General features: G+C 39.2%; 1 protein-coding gene across 2 annotated transcripts in view; it reads left to right on the top strand.

Moving 5' to 3' along the window:
* The window catches only part of OPTN (optineurin), a 60,430-nt gene extending 40,652 nt beyond the window's left edge, over positions 1-19,778 (top strand). Inside the window, exons 7-14 of one of the 2 annotated variants that reach the window (XM_014588388.2) lie at positions 3,622-3,715; positions 5,646-5,761; positions 8,295-8,444; positions 9,141-9,234; positions 10,778-10,936; positions 13,017-13,147; positions 13,564-13,643; positions 19,478-19,778. In XM_014588388.2, coding sequence (XP_014443874.1) covers positions 3,622-3,715; positions 5,646-5,761; positions 8,295-8,444; positions 9,141-9,234; positions 10,778-10,936; positions 13,017-13,147; positions 13,564-13,643; positions 19,478-19,605 — 952 coding nt within the window. In that variant the 3' untranslated portion in view covers positions 19,606-19,778. Of the gene's footprint in view, positions 1-3,621; positions 3,716-5,645; positions 5,762-8,294; positions 8,445-9,140; positions 9,235-10,777; positions 10,937-13,016; positions 13,148-13,560; positions 13,644-19,477 lie in introns of both variants that reach the window. The other variant, XM_006150004.2, reaches the window with a different exon arrangement.
* Positions 19,779-21,757: the final 1,979 nt, after the last annotated feature.

The following is a 21,757-nucleotide window of genomic DNA, read 5'->3' as shown; positions in this document are numbered from 1 at the left end:
GTGTGAGTTCAAGCCACTGGGTCTGGGACTCGAGCCGTGGTCAACTACATGGGAGTGCAGTGACATAGCCATTATGCCAACTGCTGGTCCCCACCATTAAGTATATTACCTGTGGGTTATACATAGATGCCTTTGTTAGGTTGAAAAGTTCCCTTCTATTCTTAGTTTGTCTCAATTTTTATCGATGAGAGGATTTTGAATTTTTTTTCTGTTTATGTGGAGATGGTCATAGAGGATTTTTTTCAAAATTAATGTGGTATATTGCATTAATTGAGTTTTGAATGTTCAGCTAACCTTGCACTCCCATGATAAAACATATTTGATCATGGTGTATAGTACTTTTTATATCTTGCCAGATTTGGTTTGCTAGTGTTTTATTGAGAGTTTTTGCATGTACATTTATAAGGGATATTGGTCTGTAGTTTTCTTTTCTTGTAATGTCTTTGTAATGAGGCCTGGTAATACTGGCTTCATATAATGAGTTGGAAGGTGGTTCCTACTATTGTGTATATATGTGCCTTAAAAAAATTATTTATTTAATTTTATTTATTCATTTATTTATTTTAATTTGACTAGAGAAAGACAGACATACAGAGAGAAGAAAAGTGAGAAAGCAAACCACCAGGTCCAGGATTCGAACCATGGTCAGCCATGTGGGAATGCTGCGTGCTTTAACCACCACGGTACCTGCAGGCCTTATATATGTCTTTTTAAAATGTCTGGTGGACTTTTGTGTTTTGATACACCTGCAGCAAAACGTTACCAAAATCAAAGCTGTTTAGACTGGTAAAGTTGTTGTGAAATTCTATTTGGTAATGTACTTTCTAGAAATGCAGAGTGGTAAACCAAACCGATGTAAGATACAGGAAGGGTATGAAATGGTTTTCTGACTCTGATGACTGAAACATTTCATCATAAATATACTATGGCATAATTAATTTTCTTGGACATTATAAATGGTGTATTAATCTTAAAAGCACAGCAGCTTAAGGAGCATGTTTTAAGTGAAGAAGTTTATATTTTTAGCTAGTAGAAGATATGTTCTTAAGATACGAAACATAAGCTATTTTGTTCAGAATGAAAAAATTTTTCCAGAATGAAAAGTAATCGGGAAGGCACATCAGTCATTTGTCCAATGACCTATTTGGTGATCAGCTCTTTTTAAAAGTGAAAACAGCATGGTAGCTACAATTCCTTGCTTTTTGCCCTATGTCCTACCCCATACCCCTTAGAAAAGTTCAAAGGTGACTTCTAGGAGACTACCACCACATGTTCTAACAGAGTAATGAAACTGTCCATTTTTTGGTAAATCCTAAAACATAGTAATAATGCATGAATAGATAAAAGCATTCTTTTTGCACTTTTAAAGTAAAGTGTTAAGTATGCTTTGAATGAGATCGTGAGCAGACATGAACAGTCAATGTGTGTGTATTTTGTAAGCATGTTTGTATCTCCCAAGTTCTATTTACTATTTTAAGAAGTCAGATTTAGCTAGTAACATATTGTTACTTAAAGGAATATGATTAGCTTCACTAGTAAAAGTGTAAACCTAGGGATTTGTTAATTATACATTTTGATCTTTCATATGATATATGGAATTCCTGCTCTCAACATAATCATAGCTTTCTGGCTAGAGGCTAAGAGGTATCTAGCTCTTCACGCTGTAGCTAATGAGTTAGGCGTGCCCTGGAAATGGAAGTCTGCTGCTCCCTGTAAAGGTCACCTTCTCAATACCATTACATTTCTGATTATTTTACTCCTAAATTGGTGAGCCAGCTTTCTCTCTATTTAGCTGGCACGTCGTGAATTAGTTGCCAGGACTCATGTCCTCTACGTGTGTCAGGATGAGAATTCCCTCCTAGCTCGGGCAGGATTGAAAGCAAGAAATAAAATCACCAATACATGAACAGCCTGGCTTGATCTACATCATACTGGGTTGTCAGGAAAGTCGTGATGCATTTTGCATAGAAAAACATGTCACGACTTTCCTGACAACCTACTGTATAGGATATGATAAAAGCACATTGTACGACCTAACACATCTCTTTCTCAAATAAGTCAGTCTTTGACCATTTTCATTAGTCACCAGAAATGTGGATATAGGTGTTCCAAAATTTATTCTGAAAAAAATTTAAGTGATTTATGGGAAAAGGGAACAGTAGATTTTTCTTCCTGTCATTGTTATGATATCTCACATAATTTGTGTTTTCTAAGCATGCTGAAAGCCAGTAAGGAGAGAGAATTATGTAGGAAATGTAGCCCAGGAAAATCAACAAACAACAGGGAAATGTCAGCCGAAGGTGAAAATGTGCCCTGGAAAATTAAGAGGCGTTCTAATTTGAATGTAGGTCAAAATTCTGTCATGTGTGAGTGGTGTTATCGAGGCCTACCGTCCAACCCCTCTCACCAGGTGCTTAACCCATTTATCTGGCTTAGCTCGAGATAGTGCCTGCTCACGGATTAGGTTTGGCAGTTTGCAGCACTTGTTTTACTTTTAGTCACTTGTTTTACTTTTAGTCATCACTAAGTTCTTTTTAAAAAATCAGTTTTATGTTCAAGTAAACAACTGGTTGTTGTACAAGCTTCTTATGGAGAACAGTGTTCTTTGATCCCTTCCCTACCAACTTTTTGCCATTTCCCAATAACCACTTTCAAAATATTAGTTTTTTTTTATGTTTACCTCCATATATCAGGCTGCTAAATTCTTCATAAACAGGACACACACTTATAGAACACACGTGCACATATATGTGAACATACACAAAAACAGGTTTTAAAAATATTTCTGGGGGGCCAGTAGGTGGCGTAGTGGTTAAGGCGCTGGATTCCCACATGACCAACCTTGGTTCGCGTCCTAGAACTGGCAACTTCTTTCTCACTTTCCCTTTCTCTCTCTCATTGAATTAAAAAACAACAGTAAATAACATTAAGTAAATATTCCTTAAAAAAATATATTTCTGGGGACCAGCAGGTGTCATGGTGGTGAAGGTGCTGGACACTCCCACATGGTTGACCGAGGTTCGAGTACTGGACCTGGTGGCTTGCTTTCTCACTTTCCCTCTCTCTCTGTGTGTATCCCTCTCTGGTCAGATTAAAATAATATATATATATATTTCTGGAGGCCAGCAGATGATATAGTGGTTAAGGCACTGGACTCCCACATGGCCAACTGTAGTTTGAGTGACTTGAAGCATATGCCAGGCATGGGTGTGTGTGCACCCAAAGTCCTGAGATGAGAATGGAGGAGAAGGGATTGCAGTGTGGCCATACCCCCTGGGGAGCGATTGCTCATATTCCCATCTCTGTCTCTGTCACTTACTCTCTCAAGCACATATGCCCTATGGCAAAAAACTTTAAAATATACGTATTTCTGATTGGTATAGTTACATGAAAAGTGTTCAAGATGAGCATCATCTGTCTTTTACTTCTGTGTATATTACTCTCTTACATCAGTTCTAGGAGGTTTATGATAAAACAACATGCTAATGTGGTGGTGAGATTTTGAAAATCTCTGTTCCTTTATCCACACTTGGAAGAAATATCCTTTTTAGTGTTCCCAAAATTGCTATTTCTCTTGAAATGAAAGCGTAAGTAACTTCCATACATTCTGCAATTTTTCAGAATTTCAGACTTTGAAAAGAAAGCAAAAGATCACTCTGAGATTGAAACCCAGACAGAGGGGAGCACAGAACAAGAGAATGAAGAGAAGAGCACTGTGAGTACTCTCGTGGCAGGACTGCTGCCACACTCCCCGTGCTGTTAACAGAGTGGCAGCATGGCTGTGTTTCAGTCTCATGATGCGGTTTTTGCTTTAGAAATACAGAAATAATACTGAGGTCGGATATTTTCTATTTCCCTCATGTTTCCTTGTCCTGGTTTAAACTTCATTCAGTGTCAGTTGTAGTCAGATGCATTCCTGTGTCTCTTCGTGACTCTTTTCCACTCCTAAATTCCTAGACTAACAAGTTCACTAAATGAAAAGGAATTTTGTCTAGTTTATACTGAGATCACTTGAGTATGTGACTCAGAAACTTAAAGCAGAATTGAAAGTTATTGGTTCTGGTTCTACTGGTTTGAATAAAGCAGTTTTATTGAACGAGACTCATTTATAGAAGAGGGCTTTAAAGTATTCATGGAAAATGCATTTTATGAGGAAAAAATGCATGGATTTCAAAATGTTTTTACACCAAAATAAATGAAGACTTTCATTCCATTTTTCCATGAACCTTTTGAAGTTAGATTATCTTTTGAGTGTTCACTTGGAGGTGTGCCTTTGAAGCCTTCAGAATCTTAAGTTAAGAGATCATGAAATCATGAATTTATGATAACTATAGTAGGATATGTAAAAGGCTTTAACATAATAAAACACTCACTGTCTCTGATTCACTTATTCAGCAAACATGTGTAGCAAATGCCCGACCTGAGGATGTCATGTAGGGGGCTGAGTCCCCTCCTTTCAAGAGAATGGAATACATTTAGAACACTGAGATGAGGAGACCACCAGTGAGTAATAGAACTGTGGGAACTAAGAGTAATTCAATAACCAATAATAGAGACACATTGAGACTTCCAAGGTGTCATGAAACTCACTTACAAAAATTGTAGGGCAGCTGGAAGAAAGGCTGTACAATAAAAATAGGTACATAAGCTAGAAACACAGATTGGCAAAGGACTATGGGAGTGCATTGTTAGCTAGGTAAATGAGACAGTGCTTTGCCATCTCTGTTTTCTGTGATCTTCTGAACTATGAGTTCATTTTAATAGTGATAAAGTCATTATCATCATTACATATGCACTGAATTGATCAGTTAATACTCTTAGGAAACAGAGTTGTATCCAAAACATTTCTTTCCAGACAAGATAATTGAGGTGTTTGTCAAAGTCAAAGCATTTCACCAGTCTCAATTGGATATTAGTGGCTCAGACTGTTTTCTCACAGAGGTCCATTTAATTTCTTTTTTAAAAAAATTATTATGGAGCCAGCAGGTGGCATAGTGGTTAAGGCAACTGGACTCCCACATGGCTGACCACGGTTCAAGTCCCAGACCTAGCAGCTTACTTTCTCACTCTCCTCTCTCTCTGGTCAGCTTCAGAAAAGTAAAAAATTAATAAAATAAAGACAATGAGTAAAGTTAAATAAAAAATAATTCTTAAAAAAGAATGATTTATTGGGAACCAGCAGTTAGCATAATGGCTATGTCGCTGGACTCCACGTAGTCGACCGCGGTTCAGGTCCCGGACCCGGTGGCTTAGAACACACGCCGGGCGCGTGTGCATGCGTGCCCAAGATGAGAATGGAGGAGAAGGGATTGCGGCGTGACCATCCCCCCTGGGGGGTGATTTCTCGCTTTCTGTCTCTATGTCTCTCTCTGTGTCTGGCGAGCGCACGCGCCCTATAGCAAAAACCTCTCCAAAATTTGTTATTATTATTATTTTAAATTTGCTATTGGCATGTGCACTAACCAGTGAGAAACAAGAGAGAGAAAGGGAGAGTAGGAGAAAGCAGGATGCCAGGTCTTGGACTTAACTGTGGTCACTATATGGGAGTCCAGTGCCCCAATTGCTGTGCCATCTGCTAGCCCCAGAGGTCCATTTAATTTCTGATGACGGTCACAAATGTGTGATTAGGACTTCCTATGTGACAGGCTGGAAGTGAAGTGGAAACACTAAGCCTTCAGGTGACATCCCTGTTTAAGGAGCTTCAAGAGGCTCATACAAAACTGAGTGAAGCTGAGCTAATGAAGAAGAGACTTCAAGAAAAGTAAGTACCAGAGATCAATTTCATTCTGCTTTGAAAAATACACATTTCTATAACGCATGTTGCTATAAAAAATAGTTTTCTCACTATGTTACTAATAGAAAAATAGAGACCTAATTAGAATAGGAATCCAGAAAACACTAATGTACTGATTAATCTATAAGCATGAAATATGTGTTGTAATGTGGGAGAAGTAGGCTGGGCAACTTCAATTCTGCTCTTTGTGGGTATTTGTTAAACATATTGGACTAGCCTGCATGAGACCTGTACAAAGCTGGGAGCTAAATTTCCTGTGCCTGTCTTAAACTGACATGAACTAAGAGTTGAAAAGATCATAAGGGGCTTAAGTGAGTTTATTTAGAAGAAAAATCAATTTCAATCAATTTTTTAAAGAATTATTATTTAACCTTATTTATTTGTTTGTTTTATTTGATCAGAGAGGGAGAGAGTGAGAGGCAGAGAGAGAGAAGGAGGTAGGGAGGGAGAGAGAGAGAGAGAGAGGGAAGGTGAGAAAGCAAGCCACCAGGTCTGGGATTCAAACCATGGTCAGTCATATGTAAATCCAGTGCCCTTAACCACCACGCCACCTGCTGGCCCCAATTTCAATCAGTTTTTTTAATTGATTATTAAAGCTAGCATATATATTGGTAATTCTTTATTTGCTTATTTCTCTTGATGTAAGAAGCTGCCTCAGACTTGATAAAGCTAAGCTAATATTGTTCTGTTGGATCAGTTGGTAAACATGTTTGTAGTGCAGTATATGGGTGCATGTTTTCTTGGGGTTTTACTTACCAACACACCACAGTATTGTGGTTATCTGTTATAGCCTAGCAGCTAAAGCTAAGGACTTTGGGGGCTGACAGGTAGTGTGGTGGTTAAGGACTCTGGACTCCAACATGGCATACCGCGGTTCAAGTCCCAGACCTGGCAGCTTGGTTTCTCACTATCCCTCTCTGTCCCTCTCTGGTCAAATTTTAAAAATAAGAAATGGTTAAATTTTAAAAAAAAAAAAAAAAAAAAATTAAAAAAAAAAAAAAAAAAGCTGAAGGTTTTGGACAAGCAGACCTTAGATTTCAAATATAGGTCTACAGTTTATTTGTGGTATTACCTTGGTCAAGTTATTTATTTAACCTCTCTAAACATCTACCTTGTCATTTGTAAATTGTGTCATAATTTCCTTTTTGTGTTCGTTATATTAAATAAGAAGCTTAATGCACTTGGTGGTGTTAATGCCTTGCACATAAGCTGTCATTTATTTGTCTTTGCCATCATTGTATTGATTTTCTCTTTTTGATCTTTTTATCCTTTTCGGGAGAGATTTTTGCTATAGGGTGCATGCACTCACCAGAGAGAGAGAAAGACAGAGAGACAGAAAACAAGAAATCACCCCCCCACACACACACAAAGGAGGATGGCCATGACACAATCCCTTCTCCTCCATTCTCCTTCAGGATTTTGGGCATGCATATGCACATGCGCCCAGCATGAGTTTCAAACAGTAGGGCCTGGACTTTGAACTGTGATGGACTATGTGGGAGCCCAGCAATGTAACCATTACGCCATCTGCTGGTCCCTCTTTGTGATCTTTTAAGAGAACTTAGGGGCACTTCCTTTTTCCCCTTATTGTCAGAAGTTGAAGTCTGACAATATTGATTGACAGAATCTATAACTTTTTGAAATGTCCATGGCTCACAATATGAGAAACATACTGTCAGCCAATTACTTTTGTGGCCTGTGTTTCACAAAAATTTATTTGCATGGGGACCAGCAGATGACATGATGGTTACATCACTAGACTCCCACATAGTCGCATGTGATTCAAGTCCTGGTCCTAGTGGCCGAAACTTACGCCAGAGCATGTGCATGCATGTCGAGAATTACAAGAGGAGAAGGGATTGTGGCATGGCTATCCCCTGGGGAGGTGACTTCTGGCTTTCTCTCTTTCTCTCTTTCCAGTGAGTGTACATACCCTGTAGCAAAAATCTCTCTTTCAAAAAAAAAGTATTTGCATGACTACTTTAAATATTGGCTTATCTGAAAAGTCATAATGCATTTTCGCATAGCAAAACATTTAAAAAAAATACATCATGACGTTTCTGACAACCCAATAATTATTCAAAGTACACAATACTTCTTAGATCTGTATATTTTTTTTATGTTTAGACAAAAGGGTTCAGAAATATTGCCAAATAGGGACCAGCAAGTAGCATGTGGTGAAGGTGCTGGATCCCATATGGCCAGCCATGGTTCAAGTTCCGAACCTGGAGGCTTGCTTTCTGACTTTCCCTTTCTCTCGTCTCTCTCTGGTCAAATTAAAAAAAAAAAAAATTATAATGAATAAAATTAAATAATTATTTAAAAAAATATATTGCCAAGTCTAGTATAGAAGCCAGGAAAATAAAAAGATTTTACTTTGCATTCACAAATCCTATAGCCCTATAATTCTTCATATTTTACATAATCTTGGTAATTGTTTAAAAGCCACTGAGAAGTGAAGGAACATTGTTTATCCTCCTGAAATCTTGATCTTTCTTAGGTGTCAAGCCCTTGAAAGAAAAAATTCGGCAACCCCATCAGAGTTGAATGAAAAGCAAGAGCTTGTTTATAATAACAAAAAGTTAGAACTACAAGTGGAAAGCATGCGATCCGAAATCAAAATGGAGCAAGCAAAAACAGCAGATGAAAAGTGAGTATGCTGGGACCAGCAGATGGCATGATAGTTAAAAGCACTGAACTATCACATGGCTGACCGTGGTTCAAGTCCTGGACCTGTTAGCTTGAAACTCAGACTGGGTGTGTGTGCACACATGCCCAAGATACCAGGAGGAGAATGGAGGAGTAGTGGTTGTGATATGGCCATGCCCCTGGGGAGTGATTTCTCGCTTTCCCTCTCACTGTCTCTGTCTCTCAGAGGGAGAGTACCTACCCTATGGAAAAAACCCTTTAAAAAAAAAGAGAGAGAAAGAACGAAAGAAAGAAAGAATGAAAGAACGAAAGAAAGAAGAGTGAGGATGCCATAATGGAATAGCCACTTGTCCAGAGTACATAGAGTAGCTTTTTTTGTTTGTTTAAATACAGGCTAAAATTAGGATTTGAGAGCAATTTTATAAAAATTTCCTTTTTGCATATTTGAAGCAGTACTAGGAGACTTTTCAGAGGAGATGAAAGTAAAAAGTTTTGTTATAACAAAATTATGAAAATTATATATCATTCTTTTTTTTTAAAGATTATTTTCTCTGTGAATAATAAAATGCCAGTAGGAGGTGGGATAATAAGGGTAGGAGAGATTATGCTACTTGAGGTTTCTGAAGACAGCTGGGAGGTAACAGTGTAAGTTTCTATTTTTCCCCCATAATTTCATTTTTAATATCTTTTTTAATAGGTCCAAATTAGCTGTTCTGCAGTTGACATACAGCACGCTTCTTCAAGAACATACTAATGCACTAAAAACAATTGAGGAACTAACAAAAAAAGAGGTATTTATTAAAAACCATTATTACCACAGTCTAGAAATGAATGTAAACTGTTGAATGTTTCATAGTTAATGAATTCTTAACTAAGTCTGGTTTCAAAGGTAGTTTTCCAGTTTATTATTGATTTCTTTTCTTAAAAGAATTATTTTATCTTTTGTATTCATCATCATCATTGTTATTAATTTGACCAGAAAGAGACAGAGAGAGAGAGAGAGAGGGAAAGTAAGAAAGCAAACTGTCAAGTCCAGGACTCAAACTGTAGTCAGCCATGTGGGAGTCTAGTACCTTAACCACCATGCCCTTGCTGGCCCCACTATTGATTCTTGTGTCTTAAGAGGTTCTTCAGATGTCTAACACACTTTGTGTATAAAGATGGTGGAGGGATCCCACAGAGTATGCACTAGTATTTCTAAGAATAGGTTTGTAGGAGAGCTAAAAACATGGGCTCCTGTGTGAATGGAGCATAGCGAGACAGCTGACGGGCCAGCAGGGCCATGTGTTGTCTGGAACTGCGCTGGGCCACTTGCCTGCTGTCAGTGAATTTGGGACCTAGTACTCATCAACCTGCTGTTTAAATTAGTGATAATCTCCAGCATGCTCTGAAATGTAAAGACCATCAGTGTGTTGAATTAAAAGGGTCTTTGACTTTATATCCTTATAAATATAATCTTTGTTTTTCATTTATTTGATTTATTTCTTAAGAGAGATTTTCGCTATAGGGTGTGTGCACTCGCCAGACAGTCAGAGAGACAGAAAGCGAGAAATCACCCCGCAGTGGGGAATGGCCACGCTACAATTCCTTCTCCTCTATTCTCCTCTTGGGATTTTGGGCACACATTCACATCTGCCCAGTGTGAGTTTTAAGCTGCCAGGTCCAGCCCTCAAACTGCGGTGGACTATGTGGGAGCCCAGTGATGTTACCATTACACCATCTGCTGGTCCCTGTTTTTCATTTATTTTTAATAGAATATTTTTCTTCTCTAAGACCTAATAGATTTTAAATTTAAAGATGTTTTTTGGGGCTGGCAGGTGGTATGGTGATTAAGGGCGCTGGATTCCCACATAACTGATGCGGTTCAAGTCCCGGACCTGGCGACTTGTTTCTAACTTTCTCTCTCTCTGTCCTTCTCTGGTCAAATTGAAAGAAAGAGAGAGCAAGAGAAAGAAAGAAAGGGGGAGAGAACAAGAAAGAAAGGAAATCCCCAGAAAAAAATTTAAAGATGTTTCTTCCTCTTCACTGACTTCACAAAATAAGAGTAAGAGTAAGTGTGGAAAAATTACAGTATCAATGAGTCACAACCTTATCAAGACTGGGGTTTGTTACAATTTCCTTATTTTAGGGTTATCTTTTTTGAATTGTTGTTTTAAATTAGGAAATTATTTGAAATCTTGAAGTTATATGATTACAACTTTTTTAAATAAGTTAGCATTACTAATTAACTAATGTACTGCCAATAATTTTGAAAAAGTAATTTTTTATCTAATATTTTACTACATCAGTTGAATTATTTCAAGACCATTTCTAGAATAATGTTGTCTTTTTTAGTCAGAAAAAGTAGATAAGGTGGTGCTGCAGGAACTAAGTGAAAAACTGGAACTGGCAGAGAAGGCCCTGGCTGCCAAGCAGCTTCAAATGGACGAGATGAAGCAGACCATCGCCAAGCAGGAAGAGGACCTGGAAACCATGACTGTCCTCAGGGCTCAGGTAAGATTCATTCTGAATCCCACACTGAGTGAAGCCAACCTTGGTTACAGTCTCAAATGGGAGTGATTTTAAAAGTACCTTGTTCATTTTATATTTTTTTCCAGAAATGAATTTTCAGTTGAAACATGTGGAAAGTGCACCAAACCTTAGTGCGCACCGCTCATTGAGTTTTATCTATCTGCACTAAGGTTGATAGGTAGGTGCGCTGTTTCCAGTTTGTGGCATTAAGGTTATTGTTGCTATGACATTCCTACATGCCTCTTTGTTCACAGGTGCACTCATTCCTGTTGGGTGCGCACCTAGGAGTGGAATCGCTGGTTCTTAAGCTATGCCTGTTACTCAGTTTTAATAGGTAGTACCAAACAGTTTTCCAAAGTGGTTATGCCAGTTTTCACCCCATCAATAGTGCTTCCATTCTACCAGCACTTGTATTGTCAGTCATTTCACTTTTAACCATTCTGGTGCCTATCTAGTGATATCTCATCTAATTTGTGTTTCGCTGGCGACTAATGAGGTTGAGTACTGTTTTACGTGTGTTAATTGGCCTTCTGGGTATCCCCTTTTGTAAAATGACTGATTAAGTCTTTGCCCTTTTTTTCTTTTTTACCTTTCTCTTGATTTTATAAGTTATGTATGTACTCTGCAGACAAACCCCTGCCATTTATTTTTGCCTCTTCACTTTCATAAAGGGGTTTCTTGATGGACAAAAGTTCTTAATTTAAGATACTCTTTATCAGTCTTCTCATTTATGCTTAGTACTTTTTGTGTCCTGTTTAGGAAATTTTATACCCAAAGGCCATGAAGATATTCCCCTAAAATGTCTTATAAAATTTTGTCATTCCACATTAAGATCTACATTCACTTGCCTATGATCCAAGGCGCCTGAGGCTTGGGGTGGATCATGGCATCAAAGCCCTGTTGGGGGTTTTTCTCTCTCTGTCTCTCTTGTTCTTAAAAGAAATAAGTATATAAACTTTTTTTAAAAGACTTATTTATTTAACTCCATTTCTTCTTATTATTTTTTATTTGACCAGAGAGAAACAGAGAGAGAGAAAGTGAGAAAGCAAGCCCCCTGGTCCAGGATTTGAACCTTGGTCAGCCATGTAGTAATCCAGCACTTTTAACCACCATGCCACCTGCTAGCCTTATATATAAACATTTTTATAAACCTCTTTTTTTAAAAATGATATATAGCACCCAACATGTTTGCAGTTCAATGAATAGCACTTATTATTTATTTAATTTTATTTATCATTATTGTTATTATTTTTAATTCACCAGACACAGAGAGAAAGAGAAGGGAAAATGAGAAAAGCAAGCCACCAGGTCCAGGATTCGAACTGTGGTCAGCCATGTGATAGTCCAACACCTTAGCCACGATGCCACCTGCTGCCCTGAATAGCATTTATTATTATCATTATGTTAAATTTGGCTTCAGACCAGCCTTCATAAATATACCTAGAAGAATGAGTAAACCACTAATACTACTATTTAAAAACAAAAAAAGCCAGAGAGTTTTGCTGAACTCATGGTGCATCTATATTTAGATCACCTATCTCAGTGCAGTCATAGGGTTCTAATTATTTTAAAGCACACACTGTGTTTACAATTTGAATGTCATTGGTAAGCTGTCAGCCAGTTGTTATACTGGTTTCTTGCAGGGCTGTTACCTGTCATTGAAGAGGCCTCTCAAATAGCAAAGCATGCATGCTGTTTCTTCACCTCATAAACAAATGAGCTGTGAGAGTTCATTTTCGTCTTGGTAGTGACTTGCGTATATTTTTTCCTTTTTTTTTTTTTTTTTTTTGGAGAAGTTTTTTGCTATAGGGCGCATGTGCTTGCCAGACAGATAGAGAGAGACAGAGAGACAGAAAGCGAAAAATCACCCCCCCCAGGGGAGATGGCCCCACCACAATCCGTTCTTCTCCATTCTCCTCTCGGGATCTTGGGCACGCACACACACGTGCCCGGCATGAGTTTTAAGCCACCGGGTCCAGGACACAAACCGTGGTTGACTACGTGGGAGTTCAGCGACATAGCCATTACGCTAACTGCTGATCCCTATTTTTTCCTCTTACAGATGGAGGTTTACTGTTCTGATTTTCATGCTGAAAGAGCAGCAAGAGAGAAAATTCATGAAGAAAAGGAGCAACTGGCATTGCAGCTGGCAATTTTGCTGAAAGAGAATAATGCTTTTGATGATGGAGGCAGGTAAGGTAAACAGACGGGGGCGGGGGGGACCTGCAGGTGGTGTGGGGATTGGGGGCACTGGACTCACACATGGCTGACCATGGCTTGAATCGTGGACCTTGTGGCTTTCTTTCTCTCTCTCTCTCTTTCACTCTCTCACTCTCTAGCTCTCTGGTCAAATTGAAAGGAAGGGAGGGAGGGAGGAAGGAAGGAAGGAAGGAAGGAGAAAGGAAGGAAGGATGGAAAGAAGTTAGTTAAATAAAATAATTCTTAAAAAAAAAAAAAACTCAAGTTAGTCTCACGTTCTGTTTTTTATGAACCCAGGCATTGTATTGATAGTTTGACTCTTTTTTTCTCATACTTCTGTTGACTGCCTTAGGTTGTCATGCATCAGAGTTGTGGAACCTCACGTACAGTGTTGCTTTTACTCCCAGTAGGCAGTCCTTGATGGAAATGCAGAGCCGTCATGGGGCAAGGACAAGTGACTCTGACCAGCAGGCTTACCTTGTTCAAAGAGGTGAGTCTCATGATTCTAAGTTTCCAGGAAATAACAATGGCCCATAGAGAAGATGCTTGAAGAAAAAATTCCACTGCATTCTATACAACAGATTCCAATCAAGCTACCAAAAATATAGCAACCACCATTTGCACAGTATTCTGAAATCCATCCATTGCTCACTGAATCCAGACTAGACTTTTTACCTTGCCAGATAAGGCCTGGCATGGCTGGACTTCTGTACATACTGGTCAGTCTGAATCATCCCCTTCAACTTGTCCTAAGTCCATATTTGCATATATTTGTTTGTGCAATATCTTCCCATATATACCTGTCCTGTCTTCCCAAAGTCTCTTTTTCTTTTTTTAAAGGTTTTGTCATAGGGCATGTGCATTCACTATTGAGAGAGACAGTGAGAGGAAAAGTAAGAAATCACCCTCCAGGGAAATGGCCACACTGCAATCCCTTCTCCTCCATTCTTCTAGGATTGGGTATGCATGCACATGCGCCCAGTGCGATTTTCAAGCCACCAGGTCCAGCTGGAATTCACACTGTGATCGGTGATGTGGGAGTCTAGCGCTATAACTACCACACCACCTGCTGGCCCCCAAAGTCTCTTTCTAGTGAATTGTTACCTCATGTTTAAAACTTATTTCAAATTCCACCTTCATGATTCATTTCCCTCCTGAACTTCCACAGTATTTTATTTCTCTGTTTTATTTCTCATACAGGAAAAAAAAAAAAACCCAGCTTAAAGTAAATATTAAATATAGTGATTCAGGTTAAAAGTAAACCTAGTATTATTTATGAGGCATATGAGAAAAGATAACCCAGGGCCTAATGTAAATATTAGCCTTGGGCACTTCACAGCGTCAGTGGGTAAAGCTGTGTTCTGCTCTAAAAGTTGTGTCTGCACACTTGAATGCTGCCAGGCACTTTCTCTATCCTGACTTTGAATATTCAGGAAGACCTGTATTCCTGATTTCTAGAAGCACCCTACAAGATTATATTGGGTCAAATGGATTTAAGAGAGAATTTTTCTTCTTTGTAACTATAGGAGGCAAATTTCTATTTATATAAGAAAAAAGAACTGATGGGGCCAGCAGGTGGCATGGTGGTTGAGGTGCTGGACTTCCACATACCAACCGTGGTTTGAGTCCCAGACCTGGAGGCTTGCTTTCTCACTTACCTCCCCCCACATCCCGTCCCCCCCCCCATCCCGGTCTCTCTCTGATCAAATTGAAAAGAAATAAAATTAATTAATTCAATAAAATAATTCTTAAAAAAAATCAAATAGGGACTAGCAGATGGCGTAATGGTTACATCACTGGACTCTTACATAGTCTACCACAGTTTGAATCATAGACCCAACAGCTTGAAACTCTCACCAGGAGCATGTACATGTATGACCAAGATTCCAAGAGGAGAATGGAGGAGAAGAGATTGTGGTGTGGCCATCATCCCTTGTGGGGATGTCTCTCTCTCTCTTTCACTTTCTGTCTCTCTCTCTCTGGCAAGCACATGTGCCCTATAGCAAAAATCTCTCAAAAAAAATTTTAAATAGAAAAAAGAACTGATCAAATAGTCTTTGACTTAGTTTTATCATTTAAAGATCTTCACAAAGTGTAAATTTATTCTTAATTATCCTAGAAAGCTTTTTTTGTCATGACAAATTCTAAATAGAGAATTGTCTTAGATTTTTTAGTTTCTGAACAGACTGCTTTATAAACTGTCTCCATTAGTTTATTTTATCATTGTCAGCAGCAGCCATTTAAGTGTCTACTGTTCCTTAATACTCTGCTAAGCACTAGGAGCCAGAAAGGCCTAACCCATTAGGCTGTAGACTAGTTGAAGAGACAGTATGTACATATAAAAAGCTGAATTACAGGGCCAGAAGGTAACGTGAGGTTAAGGTACACTGACTGTCACTTGGCCTACCGTGGTTTGAATCCCAGACCCGGAGGGTCTGATATTCACACTGGGTGTGTATACATATATGCCCAAAATCACAAAAGGAAAAGAGATTTCAGTGTGGCCATCCCCTCAGGGTGGGTGTGATTTCTCACTTTCTCTTTCTCCTTGTCTCTCTTTGGAGAGACTCCCACATTGTTTACTGTGGTTTGAGTCCCAGACCTGGAGGCTTGAAAATCACACTGGGCGTATGTGCATGCATGCACCCTTGTCAAAAACCTTAAAAAAATAAACGAATGAAGGGGCCAGCAGATGGCATGGTAGTTAAGGTCACTGGACTCCCACAGGGCCGACCACCATTCAAGCCCTGGATCTGGCAGCTTGCTTTCTCACTTTCTTTCTCTTGCTCTTACTCTGTCTCTCTCTGGTCAAGTTAAAACAAGTAAAGTTAAAATAAAATAATTCTTTAAAAATAAATAAATGAAAAAGAATTGCAAGATAGCACATGAGTAGTAAAAAGAATAGTGCTGAAACTTCAGAGGAAAGGATGATTGCTAAGGGCCAGGGGAGGTATGAAAGGCCTTGAGAAGATGTGACTTTAAGCTTGACCTTGATGCTAGGAGTTAGGTAAATGTGGTACGAGTGCAAAAGAGCAAAAGCAGAAATGAGTATGATGTGTTGATAATTACCAAGCTTGAGGCCAGGTGGTACACACTGGTGACCCAACTGGATCTATATGAAAAAGGTCCTGGGTTTGTCCTGGGACCTCCCTAAGTATGCCAAGGGCATACCTGTGATCTTTGCTAGCTGGGACTGGGGGCAGATCACAATACGAAGATACAAGGTGCCCTTGTCTTTCATCCCACCCCCTCTTTGTTGAAAAAAATAGATAAACTTTTTCAAATAAGTGGGGCCAGCAGGTGTTAAGGAGCTGAACTCCCACATTGTTTACTGTGGTTTGAGTTCCAGACCTGGAGGCTTGAAAATCACACCGGGCACATGTGCATGAATGCCCAAAATCGTGAGAGAAGACTGGAGGAGAAGGTTGTGGTGTGGCCGTTTTTTCTAGAGGGTTGGTTTCTCATTTTCCTTCTCACTGTCTGTCTCTGACTTCTCTCCAGCGAGCACATACACCCCGTGACAAAAACCTAAAAAACAAAAATAAATAAAAGGCTCAGCTTATAGAGTGAAGAGCCAAGAAATCAGAGAATGCAGGAGTAGACTGGTACAACAGCCCAAGCATGGGTCTTGAAACCTAGTCCAGGACAAACATGGAAAGGACCAATAGAGGCAACCAACTTTAAAATGAAGAATCAGCAGTCCCTGACAGATGGCTGGTTGTTGCATGGAATAAGGTTTAGCAAACTAAGCCCACAGGCCAGCTCTCACCCGCTACCTATTTCTATTAAGTAAAGTTTTATTCATATGTAGTCATGTTTATATTTTCTCTACAGTTGCTTCCATGCCAACAGTAACAGAAAGCTTCCTGCTTCAGAAATCATGCTGAATATATGATTCAATATATTCAATATATCTGTTTAAAAATATGTCTTAAGTTTGCTGAACACAAACTATTAATATTATTGTTATTTTAAAATAATGTACATAAAATTAAATAACCCTTCACTGTTTCATCTCCAAAACCAACATCTTAGGGGCTGAACCAAAGTCTGGGCTGAGACTTCTAAGAAAACCAGAATGGTTTGCATTGGTCCAAGAAGGTCAGGTCAGAGAGATGCAAAGCAATTTCCAGCCTTGATCAGCTTGTATTGTTTTAGGACCTACTTTGAGTCAGTGCTTATTTTAAGCATTCTCTAATTTAGGCCTGAACCTCAGCACAACTCCATAATGGGAGGAAGAGAAGAGACTCATTCTTCATTTTTTTCTCAATAACTTCACTCAGTGGTATGGTTTATATCTCCCTCAAAATTCATGTGTTAAAATTTGGTTGCAAGGGTATTAAGGGGAAACTAATACCTTCATGGTATCAAAAAGTGGGTCCTTTGGGAGTAATCAATTAGGGTGAGGTCCTTATAAGTTTTTAAGGAGAACGGAGACAGAGACACACACAACCCAGACAATTTTCTCTTGTCCTCCCTCATGTTGTGATGGCCCTTAGATTTTGACCTCCAGACCATGAGGAAGATGAGCTAAATAAACCACTAGTCTCTTGGGATCAGCAGTTAGTGTAATGGCTATGTCGCTGGACTCCTGTGTAGTCGACCACAGTTCGAGTCCCAGACCTGGTGACTTAAACTCATGCCGGGCTCATGTGCTCACATGCCCAAGATCCTGAGAGGAGAATAGAGGAGAAGGGATTATGGCATCCTCCCGGTGGGTAATTTCTCTCTTTCTGTTTCTCTTTCTGGTGAGAGCGCATGCCCTATAGCAAAAACCTCTAAAAATAAGTAAACAAACAAATAAACAGACCACTATTCTCTTTTTTTTTTGGAGAGATTTTCACTGTAGGGCGCGTGCGCTCGCCAGACAGACAGAGAGAGACATAGAGACAGAAAGCGAGAAATCACCCCCCAGGGGGGATGGTCACGCCGCAATCCCTTCTCCTCCATTCTCCTCTCGGGATCTTGGGCACGCATGCACACGCGCCCGGCGTGAGTTTTAAGCCACCGGGTCCGGGACGTGAACTGCGGTTGACTACATGGGAGTCCAGCAACATAGCCATTACGCTAACTGCTGGTTCCCACTATTCTCTTAAATTACCCAGACTGAGGTATTTTCTGTCATTACCAACACAATGGACTAGATCACTTGGATAACCCCTGCTCTCTCTTCAGGTCTCTCTTGAGTGTAATTAGTCTTACCCAGAAGGCCTTTCTACCCTGAGGTATTTAAAGTCCTCTGCCCGGGGCAGCAGGTGACGTAGTGGTTAAGGGCACTGGACTTCCACATGGCCAACTGCAGTTCAAGTCCTGGACTGGGCAGGTTGCTTTCTCACTTTCCCTCTCTCTCTTTCTCTCTCTCTGTCCCTCTCTGGTCAAATCAAAATAAATAAATACAGTTAAATAAAATAATAATTTAAAAATATATGAAAATAAAGTCCTGGGCCCTTCTCTTACTCCTGTCATACTCCATTATCCCTGAAGCCTTGCCACTCTGCCACTTCTGCTTCTCTCACTTGGCTTCCCCATTGCTCTGTCATTTGGCTCACAACAGAGGTGCTCTCTCCCCGAGAGGGCTCAGATATATCTGCTGAATAAGTAAGACTGTGAATAAATGCCAACTAAGGGCCAGCAGGTAGTGTGGTGGCCAAGACACTGGACTCCCATGTAGCCAACTGCAGTTCGAGTCCTGGACCGGGTGGCTTGAAACTTAAGCTGGACATGTGTGCGTATGTGCCCAAAATCCTGAGAGGAGAATAGAGGAGAAGGGATTGGGGGCCCTCTGGTCCCCATAGGGGGAGTAATTTCTTGCTTTCTCTCTCTCTCTCTCTGGTGAGCACATGTACCCTATAGCAAAAATCTCTCAAAATAAATGAGTGAATGAATGAATGCCAACTAAATGAGTCTCTGCTTCTGAGAAGGTATACCTTGTTCCAAGAGACCTCACCTGTGTTTTCTTCATTTCTTTCTCCACATTCTCTCCTTTTTATGCAGATATCCTCATTTATCTCCTTTCTTCTCTCAAATACTTTAGTTTTTACCAGAACATATATTATCATGCACCCATGTAACCATTTATTTTCACATTCCTAGAACCTGGAATCGAGTTACAATCCTAAAATAATAGGGAAGCAGGTACTGTTTGGGGAGATTTTCTTTGTGTGTGTACTGTAATAACTTAGAGACCAAATACCTGTTTCACATCCTACTACATATTGGTTACAAAGCTTAATGTTAAAAATTAACCATATGTTACTAAATCAAACCAAACTACCTGCAAGATGGAACTAACGGAGTGACATTTTATTTAATGCTTATTTCCAGGAGCTGAGGACAGAAACTGGCGGCAACAGCAACAACAGAATATTCCAATTCATTCTTGCCCCAAATGTGGAGAAGTTCTGCCTGACATAGATACATTACAAATTCATGTGATGGATTGTATCATTTGAATGTTGATGTTTCACCTCCCAAAACTGTTGGTAAATGTCAGATTTTTTTCCCTCTGAAGGTTGTACTTTTGTGTTATTTGTTTTCATGCAAATATTTTGCCTCATGCTTGTTTTAGGTGAAGAAAAATGTATCTGTTCTAAGTAGAACACTTTGTGGATCTCTATAAACTTCCAGGAATTTTTTATGTTCGGTTTATGTGAGTAGCTGCAGTGCTCCTGTAGTTAATCAGCATGTGACATCATGGGACACAGTCCATGCAATTAGATGGAAGAAGCTTCACTAATAAATTTTTTTAAGAATTTGCTAAAGAGGCACGAAAAACGAAGAGGTCACAGATCTAATCAAGAAAATGAAATATTTTTAAAAATAAATGATATATTACTTCTGTTCATCCATTTGAAATGGATCTATTTGGAACTATGTGTTTGTCTTTATATATTCTAGTTTTAGGGCCATCACAGTAACTTTACCAAAGTTATGACATGACCCTTTTCATGTGAGCATTGTGAGCTTTTACTTCATATCAGGATAAGTGAAAAAATATTGGGATACATGAAGTATATAACATTAAGTTCACTGGATTTGTTGTAACTGTTCACAGTATAAAGAAATTACCCTCATCCTTTCATTGTGCTATAGGTATTGGCTTGTACAGTAGATAGTTGATTACTTTCTAAAAAGAACAACTGTCTATTTTCTGCCTGGATCAGGTTATATCTTCATAATCATAAAATAGTTATTGCAAAATAAAATTTTGCTTATGAATCTTTTACATTGTTCATATATGATTAATTTCATAGTGTGTATTTTCTGTATAAGTTCATTCATTTAATATAAGTTGAATTCTTGGGTAAGTTTCATTAATATTATGAATATAAGCAAATCCCCTTAGTAAAGACCAATATATTATGTTTGAATTAGAAGTTGTTCTTGGCAACAAGGTGAATAGATAGGAATTTGCCATATTTTGTAAACCTACGATTTACCAAGACCAAGACTAGCTAATACTGGACCAGTCATAAAAGTAAACAATGTTGGAACCAGCAGAGGCATAATGGTTTACATCACTGGCCTCCCACATGGTTGACTGTGGTTCAAGTCCCAGACCTGGCAGCTTAAAACTCATGCTAGGTACGTGTGCGTGCATACCCAAAATCCCAAGGGGAGAATGAAGGAGAAGGGATTGTGGTGTGGCCATCCTCCCGGGAGCTGATTTCTCACTTTCAGTCTCTCTCTGTCTCTCCATGGATACACCCTATAGCAAAAATCTCTCTCAAAAAAAAAAAAAAGTAAAGTAAACAATGTCTTTATGCATGTAGGTCTTAAAGCATTTAAGAGAAAGATCCCTTTTGTTTGGATTTATCCTAAGAATCTCTCCTGAATAGGCTTGATTACACACACACACATATACACACACACACTTAAAACAGGGATCAGAATAGTTAATTATAGCTTCATTTAAGAGATCATACTATATCCATTCAGTAGTAATTTCTTTTTAATTCGCCAAGGGTGCATGTGCTCACCAGAGACAGAGAGAAAGAGAGAGGGAGAGGAAGAGAGACTCCCCACCACACACACAAGTAGACAGAGGTCACACTGCAATTCCTTCTCCCCCATTTCTCCATCCTGTTGGGATTTGGGGAGCACATACATGTGTCCCTGTTGTGGTTTTCAAGCCACCAGAGTCAGGATTTGAACTGTGTGGATGGCCATGTGGGATCTGGCTCCCTTAATTGCTAGACAGTCTAGCCGGATTTCTGCCTATCTTTTAATTGGGCTATTTGTTTTCTTGCTATTGAGATACAGGAGCTTCCACTATGTTTTCCATATCAAGCCCTTATCAATTACATGGTTTGCAAATATTTTCTTCCATTTCATAGGTTGCCATTTCACTCTGCTAATTGTTTATTTTGCTGGGCTGAAATCTTTTCATTTGATGTACTTCCATTTTATTTATTTTTGCTTTTATTGTCATATTGAAGAAATCAATACCGGGGCTGGCAGGTGGCGTAGTGGTTAAAGGCACTGGATTCCCATGTGGCTGACCAGGTTCCAGACCTGGTGGCTTGCTTTCTCACTTCCCCTTTCTCTCTCTCTCTCTGTCCCTGTCTGATCAAATTTAATAATAATCATAATCATAATAATAAT

Source organism: Tupaia chinensis, unplaced genomic scaffold (assembly GCF_000334495.1).
Source record: "Tupaia chinensis unplaced genomic scaffold, TupChi_1.0 Scaffold000275_1, whole genome shotgun sequence".
Lineage (NCBI taxonomy): Eukaryota > Metazoa > Chordata > Mammalia > Scandentia > Tupaiidae > Tupaia > Tupaia belangeri.
This window is presented reverse-complemented; position numbering and strand designations above follow the sequence as displayed.